Source organism: Schistocerca americana, chromosome 1, assembly GCF_021461395.2.
Source record: "Schistocerca americana isolate TAMUIC-IGC-003095 chromosome 1, iqSchAmer2.1, whole genome shotgun sequence".
Lineage (NCBI taxonomy): Eukaryota > Metazoa > Arthropoda > Insecta > Orthoptera > Acrididae > Schistocerca > Schistocerca americana.
Genome location: NC_060119.1, coordinates 680,784,966 through 680,800,811, shown reverse-complemented (window position 1 = coordinate 680,800,811; position 15,846 = coordinate 680,784,966). Strand labels below are relative to the sequence as shown.

Here is a 15,846-nt window from a genome sequence, read left to right as displayed (position 1 = left end):
CGCGTGCAGTAATATTTCTGATAAAATTTAGCCTCGTTGAAGAAGAAATGAGAACGACATAAATGATGTGGCTTTATCGCTATCAGTTGTAGAAGCATTACAAGGTGGTAAGTAGCCACAGTCAAGAAATGTGAACTATATTAATTGCACGGGCCTCCGAGTCTTGGCAGCCGCATGGACGTCTGGCAAGCTGGCTGCGTATTGGCTTCGGCGTCTTTGCGTAAAACTTTGCGCGTCGCGGCGCAGCGGGAGGCGGGAGGCGGCCTCTGGAGCAGCTGATTAACGACTCGCAGCTAATACCGCAGGCCCGCCGCCGCCGCCTGCTTCTGCAAACTTCGTCGGGGCGCCGGTCTCCGCCAACTTCTACAGCCCACTAGGCGTCAAAACTACGCTAAATTCCCCCGAAACCGCCTGAGGTCTTATTTTTATGATCACAACACAGCGTCAACATCGTATTTTTCGCAACTCTGTATGTTCAGTACCTGCTGTCGGTCTTGCTAAAGCCTACCTTTGTCTATGTGCAGATGTTTCCCTTTTCCCCGCACATTCCGTTATAAAGTTGTAACACAGCATTCCATCGAGACAGTACAAAGTAGAGCAGCACGTTTTGTATTATCGACAAATAGGAGAGAGAGTGTCATGGACATGATACAGTATTTGGGGTGGATATCATTAAAACAAAGGCGTTTCTCGTTGCGGCGGGATCTTCGCACGAAATTTCAATCACCAACTTTCTCCTCCGAACACGAAAATATTTTGTTGACGCCGATCTACATAGATAGAAATGATAATCAAAATACATGGAAATATATAGGTGTTCGTTTTTTCCGCGCTCTGTTCTAGAGTGCAATAATAGAAAATTAGTGTGGTTCGATGAAGCCTCTGCCAGGCACTTAAGTGTGATTTACGGAGTAGCGATGTAGGTGTATAGATGTAGACGTAGGCCGCGCTTGTTTGCTCGCTTCGTGGCTGTTGTGTACGTCATGGCAAGTATGATGGGTGGGGGCAGGGAGGGGGGGGGGGAAGTTTCCCCCAGCACACAGATCGTAGGCAAAACTTTCCTAGCCCTCCTAAATGGGTTTTGGCCGGAACACAGCGGATTATAAGGTCTAAAAGTCGCATTCGCTCTGCGGCGGAGGTGGTGTTTCCTTAGTGTGTTTTAGGAGTCGAGAGAAACTGATCCTTCTTGATCAACCCAGTTATATCTCACAGTACAGAACAATGAGAGAATCCTGAAGCGCGTTCACGGATTTGGAGTTCTTCTGGTCTTCTAGGCGAGTGTTGCCTTTCAGCGAGTGTGCAGCTGCTTAGTAGACGGAAATAAATTAGGTCATGGAGCCGAGTACCTAGCTGGAGACTGGTATTCAGCGAGCGAAATGAACTTGGCAATATTTTCATTGAACTCAGTAAGCTATATTTGTTTCATTGGAAAACTGAGGTTCATGTTTTTGTTTAACTTTTTCGCTTATTGAAGTCAAGTGTATTCCTCTATTATTATGTGGATACTGTCGGTGGAAAGCATTACGATGAGTGGGAAGCGGTGTACAAATCCCAAGCGATGCACGTATTCTGGCGCAGCTGACACGTCTCGGTAAATTTCTGAAAGTGCTCGGATTGATGAAGGTCGTTGCTTCAGTTCGGGCCGTCGTCAGCGATTGCAGTCTCAATTCTCCTTACTTTGATTTTCTCTCCTTCCAGATAAACAATGCTATGATTTCATTGGAAACACCACAGCCAATTCCTTTCCTCATCCATAACATTCTTGACTTAGTTGTCGATGGGAAGTAAACCCACTTTTAGCTACGTTCCCTCCTTATTTTCGTAACAGAAATCATTTCTCAAGCTACTGATTGGACTTGATTTGAACGATGCTATTCAGGAACAATACTAACATCTCTATGTTTCGACTGTTTACTGTGGTGTATGGGTCACAAGTAGATGGTACCCACACACACTATATAGAAAGACACCCCACTAAACAACGAAATCTGATGTCACGTGACTATCTGATTTTCTACCCCTAGGCTGATTACCTTGCGCACCGACAAGAAGCATTCATTGCAGTGGTCGACAATAATAGGGCAGCTCAGAACCACTTTGGAATAACCTGTCCCTGAGGTTTCACATTTCAAACACGGTGTAACACCTTTCAGTTTGCAATGTCCGCGTACCTGCTCGGTAAATCTCGCTGGGAAACGAAACGTACTTGGAGTTGTGGAGTACGAAAGTTTGTAGGTTTGGGAGCACACGGTTCCGCACCTGTTCTGTCTGCGTTCTAGCGTGTGAGGATTTATCCATAGTATCCGGTAGGACACTGCATTTCGCGTGGGCATCCACAGTGGTACAGCCGCAGCTGCCGCAACAGGTGCGCACGCCGCGGGGCAGTTTTTCCAACGCCCGGTCACGGTCACGTAGCCGCGTCTACAGCAGCTGTTCGAGCGCCAGTTAATAATGTTACGAACACACTATACCTAGCTAATAAAAATACAGAAAATAAAATATTAATTTATCTGACACAAGATCTATTCATACTCTTGTTCATCGAGCTTCTTTCCAGCATTACTTTTCAAATGATTAATTTTATCCCTGCATTTTCTTAACTCCACTATATTTTGAAGAAGCTAAAATAACTCTAAAATCGAACTTTAAAATAAGTAACTAAAATGTAATTTTAAAGATAGCTGGTTTAATGCTGACTATTTTATTTTAAATTAAACAAATTGTAGGTTATAAACTTCAGCCTTATCCCCTAAAGAATAAAGAAGCCAGTATTTCCACTTAAAAAATTTAAATAAAAACTAATGAACTTTAAGAATAAATTTTTTCTTAATTAGCTAGATCTCTAACAAAACAATTAATATTTCTGTTCTACAGTTAAGTTAATAATAATTATGATAAATTAATTATGAATTTCATTGTAAATCAACCTAAATCGAGATAAGTAAATAAATACTAAAATTTCGATACATGCTGTTATAAAAAGCACGCTAAACCAAAATATTTTAATAAATACATTGCTAATAAGCCATGGTATAAAAAATTAATTCTACAAAATATAATAAAACAAAAATCTATTAAAATTACACCTATTAAATAATAACGAAACAAAAAATTAATATATTATAATTTATAACCAATATAACGTAATTTGCAAAGAACAGTTATCAGTGTAACTGAAATACTTCACTAATAAATTATATCTTTAAGCTCCAGTACATCTACTATGTTACAATTTAAGTAACTTAAAACTACCTTATCAAAAACCTTTAAGTAGAATAATAAACAAGAAGAGTGACGGGTGATGTATACACACTTCACGTGTAATGTCAGTCAAATCAGCTAAATTAAATTACTATCAGATGCACCTATATTATCAGTTTTTCACAATAAAATCCGTTATACACGAAAATCTATTGTAAGCCATCCTCCTCTTTGTCGTGAGCTGCACCTCAACCAAAAGTATTCAATGATAAAGGTTCACTAAAATTTTTATGTTTCTAAAATTGGTAATGTTGCTCGGCTGCCTTCTTCTTCTCCTGCATCAAATTATTGCAGTCTGCATGCGTCTTTTTGTAACACGTACAAGTACGATCTTGAGTTACTGTTCTTTTAAGTAACTGTCATTTCCGTTTTGCCACAAAATTACTAACTGATTTTTTTGGCGCATTAGCGCTGTGAAAATAAAATGAGAACTAAAAATTTAGAATTCAGTTGCCCAAAAAATTATTTTTGTGACTGGGTTCAAAATGGCTCTGAGCACTATGGGACTTAACTTCTGAGGTCATCAGTCCCCTAGAACATAGAACTACTTAAACCTAACTAACACACACACACATTCATGCCCGAGGCAGGATTCGAACCTGCGAACGTAGCGGTCGCGCGGTTCCAGACTATAGTGCCTAGAACCACTCGGCCACCCCGGCTTTGTGACTGGGTCCACAACATTTATGTAACTACTGAATGCAATCATTTCGCTTATGGCTGTTGAAAATATTAATAACTACGATTGCTATTTCTACATTTCGTCATTTTCAATTATATTGGGCCGCGCGGGGTATCCGCGTGGACTAAGGCGCTTTGTCACGGTCCGCGCAGCTTCCCCCGTCGGAAGTTCGAGTCCTCCCTCAGGCACGGGTGTGTGTGCTGTCCTTAGCGTAAGTTAGTTTAAGTTAGATTAAGTAGTGGGTAAGCTTTGGGACCGATGATCTCAGCTGTTTGATCCCATAAGACCTTATCACAAATTTCCAAATTTCAAGCATGTTGAAAGTGAACATTGTTTCAATATGAAACACGCTGGCATTAAAAATAAGGTTACACAGTGTTAAAACTGAAATATAAGTAGTACTCACGTGGACTGATAAAGACTACTATGTAACGTTAAGTCGTGACATGCTGCAACATAGTTTCCAGCAGTCTAAATGGTTCAAATGGCTCTGAGCACTATGGGACTCAACTGCTGAGGTCATAAGTCCCCTAGAACTTAGAACTACTTACACCTAACTAACCTAAGGACAACACACACATCCATGCCCGAGGCAGGATTCGAACCTGCGACCGTAGTGGTCGCGCTGTTCCAGACTGTAGCGCCAGAACCGCTCGGCCACCAGCGGCCGGCTCCAGCAGTCTGTTGGAATATATTAGTTGCACTTCCACACACTATGTGAGCAGAAGCCATGTGGAGAATACAAAAATAACAATGCAATAACACAGAAACAAACTTTATCCATAATAAAAAAACAGCTTGAGCAGCCAACGTGATTGCTGGATTACAACATCCTTAAAATAAGATCAGGGCAAGGAGTGTGAGCTTGACAGTAGAAAGAGATACAGGTGAGGCCAAGGGGACCTACGAAAAACACTAAAAATCGCTTCTCAGTTTTTGATGAGACGAATGTGTATTTTATTTAATGAATTGTTACATCTCTAACTACTACAGGCACTCGATGTACTGTACTATTCTTAAATGCTATAACACAAATTCGCATTAACATCTAATTTTAACTTTATACAAATTCCACGACCCCTTATAAAAACAGATACCGCCTCATATTTTGATAATTTACACATGTGATAAGTCCGTATACACACAGGTTAACCGGGAGAGGCTATCATATGGCTTTTCGGATGGTTATCCTCAATGGAAGAATGTGCACAATGTATGTATAGGAAAGTCAAAGGATAAACATAGGTAAAACTATACATTCAAATCAAAAATAGTTACTGTATAAAGTTGTATACGTAAATACATGTACATATGGTAAAAAATGATACATCATGTCTATAAGTGAAGTGACTTGTCTAGTCACAGTAAACGAACCTTTAAACTTCTTTCTTAATAGGATCCACTTGTAAAGGAAAGGAGGTAAAGAGCTAATGAATATTTAAAAATTTTGAGGCAGTCTAAACTTTCGTGCTTTTATTTTCTGAATGAATCTTGATATTGAGAATTGACACCACATTTATTTCTGGGTGAGGCCCAGCATTAAGCATTAACAATTCTTCTTATAGCACTGAAATCAAAGTCATAAACTGAATAAACAGTTAATTTCTGCAAATGAATCCCCTGTGCACCCGTTCCCCATCTTGTGGACTCAGACAGTGACAAAGATAACTCTTATAATGAAACAAAATAATTCGTGCACCAGGGGCGTACAATGGTACATACAAGTAGCTGAATCCACGCCGGAGCGGCTAAACCGTGGCCATAGGTAAAGATAGTCCGCGAATTACGGAATTATGAAATACATGTTCACAATCAATAACCAGTATTTGGAAGTGATCTTTATTGAGACAATGTAAATGCAAGGGTGGTGTCTACCAAAAGATAAGCATACGACTTGTGCACAGTCAGTTACCAATATTTCAAAGGGATCTTTATTGATACGAATACAAATGCAAGGATGGTGCCAACCAAAAGATAAGCATACTACAAGGTCGAAAATTAAAGACAGAAAATGCGTAACCACGTGTCACCAAAATGAAAATCTTGCGAAATCCTACAACTACGAAAAGTAATTGAAAACCATATTGAGAATGGATACCTTAAAATGGAAAGAACGAACAGCCGCGACGAGAACGTCCATGTAGGCTGGGACCCTTCTTGACGTACTGATCAGTCGCTAACCACTCTACAATTTGCGAAAATCATCTAATCTAAATACTGCAACATTAACACGTCTACAATGTGACTTCAATCCTAGAACAAGTAGACGAAATGATCAAAAGCCTCTCGAGAAAGATGATAAACATAATGGAGATTTTCATCTCCACAGTTCTCAGCGCAGGTGGTCGGGATTAGTTCATCTTGATCTTACGGTTGCTCAGTGAGTGTCTAATCACAAAGTCAACATAATCTCCTCTAAACAATCTAACAGAAACGCAAGTATTTTGCTGTCCAAAGAGTTTCCTGCTTTAGGAATGTTGATACTGACACTGTGCCTTTACTTCAGCAAGTACTTGGTCTGGTGAAGGTTGACAGAGTACTATGACAGTATTGAAAGTTAGTGAGGTCAATGTTTTTGTAGTTTATGCAGCCAACGAAGCAGCCATCTTTCATCGACTATGAGTAAATAACACAACACGGTGAAACTATTTTCAGGAACGCCGATACATATGGAAGGTACACGCCAAAAGGAAACCTTGCAAGGCTACACTTTACTCTTCCGGTATGTATTGGAAGGCGGCAGGCGACTATGAGTTTATGCGCTGACATCAATCACTTTAGCTAGTAAACTCTCCACTCGAATACCTGTCCCATGCATCTGCTAAACTGATTTTGCCCTTTAACTGTATTTGTTGTTTATAGCATGCATTAGAGGTTACTACAGTTATCAGAATCTAAATGAACCTGAATGCGGAGACAGTGGTAATCAAATGGTGGCACTGACCTTATTTTTGTCAATTGTTGATGGGTGAATAACATATCAGCATGGGCTTGATCATTTATAAAAGTTATGGCACAAGTTTAATTGGGCCAAAATAAATGTTAACAATGATGACAAAAATAAACTTGATCTGATGGTAACACAAACATGCAACGAGCAGTTGACAACCCTATGTGGTGGCTGGTTGGCAAAGGCTAAGATTTGTCTGTTTGAACTACGTATGGGTAATGCAATGTGAAATTATCTGACGCTGAATAGATCTCGATGGATTTGTTCCACACAGAAATTATACTACGTTGATGCAAATGGGAACAAGCCAGAGCAGCAATATGGTACCCCTTTTCTTGATGTGTGGTACTGTCTCAGGTGATAGTCATGGATCAAGCGTCTGCAGAGCACTGTGTGCGGCGCCTATAATTCCTTATCGCGGGCGCGAAATATGCAAAGTCGCGGCCAGCGATCTGTTCGTAAGTCACAATAAAAATTGCAGTTACTCTCTAATAGAGCCCTGAAATCTCGGCACATTCCAGAGTGTGGCACTCCCGCTATACCCGCAGCTCGTGGTTTCGGGGTAGCGTTCTCGCTTCCCGAGCACGAGTTCGATTCCCAGCGGGGTCAGGGATTTTCACCTACCCCGCGATTCTCGCGATGACTGGGCGTTGTTGTGTCACATTCCTCATCATCGTTCACCCCCATTACGCTCGGAGGAAGGCAACGGCAAACCCCCTCCATTAGGACCTTGCGTAGAATGGCGGTGCGGTCTCCCGCATCGTTTCTCTACGATCTGTCAACTGAGAGTGAGGCAGTACTTTTCTCAGCGTTGTACGTATATATATATATATATATATATATATGTGTGTGTGTGTGTGTGTGTGTGTGTGTGTGTGTGTGTGTGTAGCGTGGTCAGAAAATGTTTGAGTCGCTTGTACGGATGTTGCAGGGCAGGATGTACTAGGACATAAGTGTTAATAAAAAAATTCATTTCATTGCGCCGTTTCCGAGTTATTTAGCATTTAAGTTGTCCAATCAGGTCAACACATGCAAATTGAAGTTTCAGGTAACCAAACGCAGCACTAGTTGGGAATGGGCAACACCGTCCGTGGCAGGCCGCTTGCATGTGACCGCGCGACGCCCCGATTGACTAATTTCAGTGCTAAATATCTCGTAAATGGCGCAGTGTATCGAATTTGTTTCTTAACATTTGCGTCTCAATACGATCTGTCCTGCACCCTGCAACATCTCCACATGCTTTTTGTCCGCAGGTCGTGGTCTAGAGGCTAGCGTTTCTGCCTCTGAAGCACAGGGTCTCGGGTTCGATTCCCGGCCGGGTTGGGAATTTTCTCTGCCCGGGCACTGGGTGTTTGTGTTGGCCTCATCATTTCATCATAATCATCATCATTCGTGACAGTAGCTAGATCGGTTGAAAAAATTGCACTAGGTAAAAATTGGGACTTTGTACGCGCTGATGACCGAGCAGTTGAGCGCCCCATAAACCAGCCATCATCATCATCATCCCTACAATCGTTTCAGATATTTTTTGACCACCACATATACAGGGTGAGGCCTTTAAAACTGTTCGTCGGAATATTTGGTGAAATACATATCGGATTTTAAAAAAAAAGTTGTAATAAATGCTGTTCAACTCGAAGTGGGACTTTACTCGACCCCCCTTGCACCACCCCCCGAGGGCGGGTAGGCGGGAGTGGTGTTTGGTGACTTGGAAATCTTATATGGGAACCCCGATTTTTTATTGCAGATTTGGATTCCCCGTGAAAAAATATGTACCTTTTGTATGAAGCATTTCTTTCGTTTAATGATAGATGGCGCTGTAATCGGCAAACATGGAAATGAGGTGACAGTTGTTGCAAAACTGTACTATCTCAAACAAATGCACTTCCGATTAGTACAATCGAAGTACTTTTTTTGATATTTTTGATAATGCTATCATGTGACACCTCCCACAATCGAATGAAGCACAGACTCTGATCATGCGCTCAGACTGCGGTCAGACTGTGCATAATACACTCCTGGAAATTGAAATAAGAACACCGTGAATTCATTGTCCCAGGAAGGGGAAACTTTATTGACACATTCCTGGGGTCAGATACATCACATAATCACACTGACAGAACCACAGGCACATAGACACAGGCAACAGAGCATGCACAATGTCGGCACTAGTACAGTGTATATCCACCTTTCGCAGCAATGCAGGCTGCTATTCTCCCATGGAGACGATCGTAGAGATGCTGGATGTAGTCCTGTGGAACGGCTTGCCATGCCATTTCCACCTGGCGCCTCAGTTGGACCAGCGTTCGTGCTGGACGTGCAGACCGCGTGAGACGACGCTTCATCCAGTCCCAAACATGCTCAATGGGGGACAGATCCGGAGATCTTGCTGGCCAGGGTAGTTGACTTACACCTTCTAGAGCACATTGGGTGGCACGGGATACATGCGGACGTGAATTGTCCTGTTGGAACAGCAAGTTCCCTTGCCGGTCTAGGAATGGTAGAACGATGGGTTCGATGACGGTTTGGATGTACCGCGCACTATTCAGTGTCCCCTCGACGATCACCAGTGGTGTACGGCCAGTGTAGGAGATCGCTCCCCACACCATGATGCCGGGTGTTGGCCCTGTGTGCCTCGGTCGTATGCAGTCCTGATTGTGGCGCTCACCTGCACGGCGCCAAACACGCATACGACCATCATTGGCACCAAGGCAGAAGCGACTCTCATCCCTGAAGACGACACGTCTTCATTCGTCCCTCCATTCACGCCTGTCGCGACTCCACTGGAGGCGGGCTGCACGATGTTGGGTCGTGAGCGGAAGACGGCCTAACGGTGTGCGGGACCGTAGCCCAGCTTCATGGAGACGGTTGCGAATGGTCCTCGCCGATACCCCAGGAGCAACAGTGTCCCTAATTTGCTGGGAAGTGGCGGTGCGGTCCCCTACGGCACTGCGTAGGATCCTACGGTCTTGGCGTGCATCCGTGCGTCGCTGCGGTCCGGTCCCAGGTCGACGGGTACGTGCACCTTCCGCCGACCACTGGCGACAACATCGATGTACTGTGGAGACCTCACGCCCCACGTGTTGAGCAATTCGGCGGTACGTCCACCCGGCCTCCCGCATGCCCACTATACGCCCTCGCTCAAAGTCCGTCAACTGCACATACGGTTCACGTCCACGCTGTCGCGGCATGCTACCAGTGTTAAAGACTGCGATGGAGCTCCGTATGCCACGGCAAACTGGCTGACACTGACGGCGGCGGTGCACAAATGCTGCGCAGCTAGCGCCATTCGACGGCCAACACCGCGGTTCCTGGTGTGTCCGCTGTGCCGTGCGTGTGATCATTGCTTGTACAGCCCTCTCGCAGTGTCCGGAGCAAGCATGGTGGGTCTGACACACCGGTGTCAATGTGTTCTTTTTTCCATTTCCAGGAGTGTATTTCAATGATTCGGACTATCCAAATCTCGTCACAATTGTTCCACGACGTTAACGATTGCAGAGGGAGTTGGTATCATTGCCGGGTACTTTGAGGCTATTAGAAATGTTGACGAAGTTCGTCAAAGTTATGCTAATCTGTTGCCCGATAGGAATGTTACCTCTGCAATGACATTTCGCCGTATCGTCCACCTTTTTACTGAAACGGGAAGCGTTAAACCTAAAGAAAGACTCCGACCGCGGCCTGTGACAACAGAAAATAACATGGTGAATATTTTAGCTGTGATTGCTGCAAATCCTCACATTAGTTCTCAGCAAATTGTGCGATGTTCAGAAATTTCACAGAGTAGTCCTCTACGCATACCGCATGCACAAAAATGGCATCCATTTCATTTATCGCTGCATCAAGAACTGCATGGTGACGATTTTCACAAGCACCTGAATTTCTGCAACTGGGTACAGGAATAACTGGCAGTCAATGATAATTTAATTTCACAGACACTTTTCTCTGATAAATCAAATTTTACGAATCGTAGTCAAGTGAATCGACATAAAATGCATTATTGGTCAGTGGAGAATCCCCATCTGGTAAGGCAAGTTGAACATCAACGGCCATGTGTCAACGTTTGGTGCGGTATTTTAGGAGCACAGGTAATCGATCCATACTTCATAGAAGATAAAATGACTGGTCAAATGAACAACGACGTGTGGATAATGTTTTAGCCATACTAATAGACGATGTTCCACTTCAAATAAGACTGGATATGTGGTTTCAACATGATAGATGCCCAGAGCATAATTAATGACTAGCTCGAGTAGTTTTGAATCGAAACTATGCGGGTCGATTGATTGGACGAGGAGGTCCTTAAATGTGGCCCGCACGTTCACCCGACTTGACTTATGTAGATGTTTTCCTGTGGGGATGGCTAAAAGAGAGAGTTTACATAGAAGTACCAACAACCCCCGAAGATATGCGCCAGTGAATTCCCAATGAATGTGCAAACATTAGCGCATAGACATTAATTAATACATGTCGGATTGTCGAAATTTCTAATATTTGCTGCACTGAAACGGTTGTGAGAGACAAGGGGACTCGCCAAAATCAAGCATTCCGAGAGAACACATTACTATTACAGGTTTCTAGGAACTGTAAAGGGAAATTGGTGGATGAAGTTTTGACAAAGAACCCATGTCCATAAATGTATCGTTTGGACGCAAAATCAGTTTGAGGGTCAGATCATTTTCAAATCTCCCACTTCTTACAATGCACACAGCGGAAACAATGAGCTCTGACCTGCATGTTGTAGGGACACATGGTATGATCAATGTTTCAAGTGCTTTCCTCTAGTACGTGATGAAGGACGTCCTCTTCAGCCTCGAGAGTGCAGCACGTCCGTGGAACACCACAGCCAACTCTTCTAGTTTCGAACCTACCAATTTCTCGCAGCCGTTGTTGTAGTCGGATGAAGGCGTTATGTGATGTCGTAACTACAAGAGTGGCGGGGCGTCCTCTTCTCAACTTGAGTGCGTACTTGAAGTGGGAGATTTGTAAATGACCCAATCTTCAAACTTATTTTATATCAAAACGGTACATTTTCGGACATGCGTTCCTTATCAAAAGTTCATCTTCTAAGAGCCTGTATAGGACTTTTGAATCACTCAGAATATCCGAACAGATACTAAGGAATTTTGAATCACTCAGAATATCCGAACAGGTACTAACATGGGTCACGCAGTTTGGGTTCGAATGGGCTAGAGAGCAGTAAGCTGTTAGATGACGAATGCTCCTCCTTCTCCTGTGCTTGGCTGTTCGTAGCTGGTGTAGCAGAGTGTCGGTGTGTGCTGCAGATAATCCGAGACATGCGGCGGCCGTCGACGCACTACATCACACAGGGGCGGCTGCGCTTCCGGTTCGCGCAGGTGCTGGTCAACGCCATCGCGCTGCTCGCCATCGCCGGGGGACTCGCCGCCTACTTCAAAGGTGAGACCGCCCGAGCAAGTGCAAACATTACCGCCACTGCCATCAGCTACTTATATTGCAGCTACATATTTAAATGTTCCTATAATTATTTTCGCAACATGTATATCCAAATAAAGCAGCACCATATTGTCAAATTAAAATAGAAAAAGAACGAACGTATCGATCGACATCTAACGATCTCCCGCTGGGAGGCCATCTGCGGGAGACTTCTTCAGAGATAAAAGTCGTTATGTAAACTAAACTTGCGTCTGGACATCTGTTTTTGGATATTAATTACTAGCTCTGAATGTCCGGGGGGGGGGGGGGGGGGAGTGGATGTATTTTCTTCCTCAGCAGTATAAACCAGACGAAGTAATGATGTTGGACGCTAGAGTCCGGAGCGAAGTCCTAACTCGTCCCAAAAGTGTTCCAGGTTGGTACTCGGGGCAAGCTAGTCCATTCAAGAATGTTATTGGCCACAAACTACTGTCCCACACATACTGTTGTGTGACAGTTGCATTCTCATTCTGATACAATCATCGTCTCCGAACGTTTCCTTTACTGTACGCAGTAGAAAGCGCTGTACAGTGGCTCGTATCCTTCCGCTTTTAGGGCAGTAATGAGACCACACCCTAACCACGAAAAACATCACCATACCGCGACATCATCTGCTTCGTACTTCACTGTTGGTGCTATACAGAGTGGCAGGTAGTGTTATCCACACATTCGGCAAGCGCAAAACCTTCCCTTCTACTGCCATAGAACATAGCGCACAGAATCTCCCGTTTCCAGTCATCCATTGTCCTATGTCGTCGCTCTTTACACTGCCTCAAGCGTCACTAAGAATTGACTACAGAAATCTGTGGCTTGTGATCATCGTATTTTATTTTTCATTTATCTCATTAACAGTAGAGAGTAACCCATAGCCTTGATATGTAAAGTGGGTCGGATGCATCTAAAACTAGCAGCAAAGACTTCTTATTATTACAGTTTTATTGACATAGGTTGTTAATGCTTTTTAAATAATATTAAGAACATAATATACAAAAAAATTTCTAAGGTTACAGAAAATTAAATGCTTAACAATTGTTAAAATGATTCTATATAATTTATTTCTACCTAGTTGAGGAGAATATAAATTATATAATGCAAATATCTAAGATAAGAAAATAGAAAAATAAAAAATATAATACAATAAGTGTGGTGAAAGTAAGATACAATATGTAGAGGGAAGTTGTGTCCTATATTTGGATGTGTAATACAGTCCAAGTAGCTTGTTGACTGATAGTAGCCTACTTCTACCTATTTCAGGTGAGAATATCTCGGTAGTACCTCGAGCTATTCTCATATGAAATGGTTTGTGCTTATGTATGTTTACTGTGTTTGTGTGTATTGATATATTACTTGGAGCGTTCCATGTCAGGACATAAAATGATATTCAGTAGTTTGTTTGTCTTGTTGTTGGTAGTTGTGGTGTAGTCTGTGTGATACCTTACGTATATACACCCGGTATTATAAAGATTAAGTACTGTTGAGCATTTGATACACGGAATACATTAATTTTAGCTTTACGTGAAGAATACACTTATGGTTGTAAATTTGTTACTAGATACAGAATGTAGTTCATAGCTACTTGGATGCAGTAATCCTTTAATAACTTAATACATTACATTTGTGGCTTTATAAATAGTTTATACAATTCATTGATTGTAGCTTTACATAAAGAAGAGAATATACTTCTGTCTACACGTAATAGGACGAATAATACATTACTGCCTGTGTACGGAATGTATCCTTGGGTAGGAGGAGCCTCGGAATAAAAGTTTTTTGAGCCTTCTTCTCCCAAGCGACGTTACCATATTACTAGAGACTTAGTAGGGGGTGTCGGTGGTTGTTTGTTTTGTGATTGTTACTGCCTGTTGTGTTGATTTTAACTCTGTTGTGGCGTGCAGTACCATCTGTTGTTGGTTTGGGTCTCTTACGTCTTGATCCCTTCTGAGTCATTTTCACTTAGTGTGCTGGTTCCTTCCTCGGTTTCGGAATGTGTGGTCGTGCTTGCGCTTGTCTACGCCTCCTTCCATGTGGGTTTTGGAGCATGTGCTTTTGTGTCATGAGTTCGATGAAATATCGGCTACACTATTTATTGTGTTCCAGTCAACGGGATTACGCATTATTCTGGCAATGCCACTGTCGTTCTGTATAGTCTCGCGCGTGCTAGTGTGTTGCATAGCACTGTCTCAGTTTTTCTGCAAATTCATATTTCATTGTTAGTTAGTTCCATGCGGTTTAAGTGTACCGGGCACCTCCCATGGCTTGTCAGCAAATGGACCATCCCCCGGCTTGAGTCGACACGTTTTAGTTGTAATCTTTCGCGCTCGTCAGGAAAGAAAGAGTGTACTCGGCGACCCTTGTCGGATGCCTCCAACCCTCTCTGCCTTGTTTGAATCCACCATTGTTTCATTTGTATTTTGTTTATACTGCTGGTATCTGTAATTTCATTGACTTTATAGAGACTGTCCCTCTTAAGCCAGTAAAGAGCAGCTCAATAACCTATTGTTAGGTCCCCGTCACAACGCAAAGTGCCTCCAGCGCTGTGGTGCTGAAGGCTCTGCTCATTCTCCGGAGCGCACTACGTTCACCCCGTCTTGCATTTGTCTTGTTAGTCTGCATATTGAGCCTGTAAGCCCAAACACTTGTGCAAACATGCGATGGATTCAAATATCGCAATGTGGTAGGTCCTTATCGTCTTAATAGGTTACTTGTACTGAGTTCAGTTGAGTCTTGGTAGTTCGTGCATAATTTTGAAGGCTTTGTCACGACCGTTGAAAATCTGTTTTTAAAGATACAGTCCTAGATAACGCGTGACTTGCTTCCTCTGTGGGCTAGTATTTTTTACTTTTAGAATTGGGTCCCTCTTTAGTGTTCCACTGAGCAGTAAATATACAGTATTTCTCAGAGCTATTTTAATTTATTTTCTTTGCACCAATTGTTCATTTCCTGAAACAGTTTCGTGCCTTCTGTCTCTAGTGCTGATACCACTACGAGCAGGTAGTCTGTGAACATCCCTTTGTTATTCTCTTGACAAAATTGCGTGTAGCAGCCCTCCACCCCGTCACTCTGCCTCTAAAGTAGTCGAGGAGGCTATTGGAAGCTCATAGCCGCATTTCTCTTAACTTGGCGAAGAGGGACGACCACCGTTGGTTGTCAAAAGCCTCGGCTATGTCGATTAGTATGGCGGCCACATATTTGTCGCTGATACTATCTGTTTCTGTTAGTGCTTGGTTGACGGCGTCTTCTACTGACCTACCTTCCCTAAAGCCAAATTGATGGGGCGTTAGGCCGAGGAGACGTCTACGCGATTGTAAGCGGTCAAACAGAGCCTTTCCTGTATATTGGCGAGAGTGTTTAAAAGGCAGATTGCTCGGTACGTTTTGGGGTCTGTTGGTTCTTTGTCTTTTCATTTTCTGATTATTAGTACATTTAGCAGTTTTCCAGATGTTTGGAATTGTGCCTGTTGGTAGTGCTTCGTTGAACATGTTAGAAAGAAAAGGTGTGACTT

The 15,846-nt window shown here is 43.0% G+C and overlaps 1 protein-coding gene across 1 annotated transcript in view; it reads left to right on the top strand.

Moving 5' to 3' along the window:
* The window catches only part of LOC124590966 (atrial natriuretic peptide-converting enzyme-like), a 329,073-nt gene that overhangs the window by 21,549 nt on the left and 291,678 nt on the right, over window positions 1-15,846 (top strand). The window contains exon 3 of the mRNA XM_047131693.1: window positions 12,176-12,308. Within this exon, the coding sequence (XP_046987649.1) occupies window positions 12,176-12,308 (133 nt within the window). The remainder of the gene's footprint in view (window positions 1-12,175; window positions 12,309-15,846) is intronic.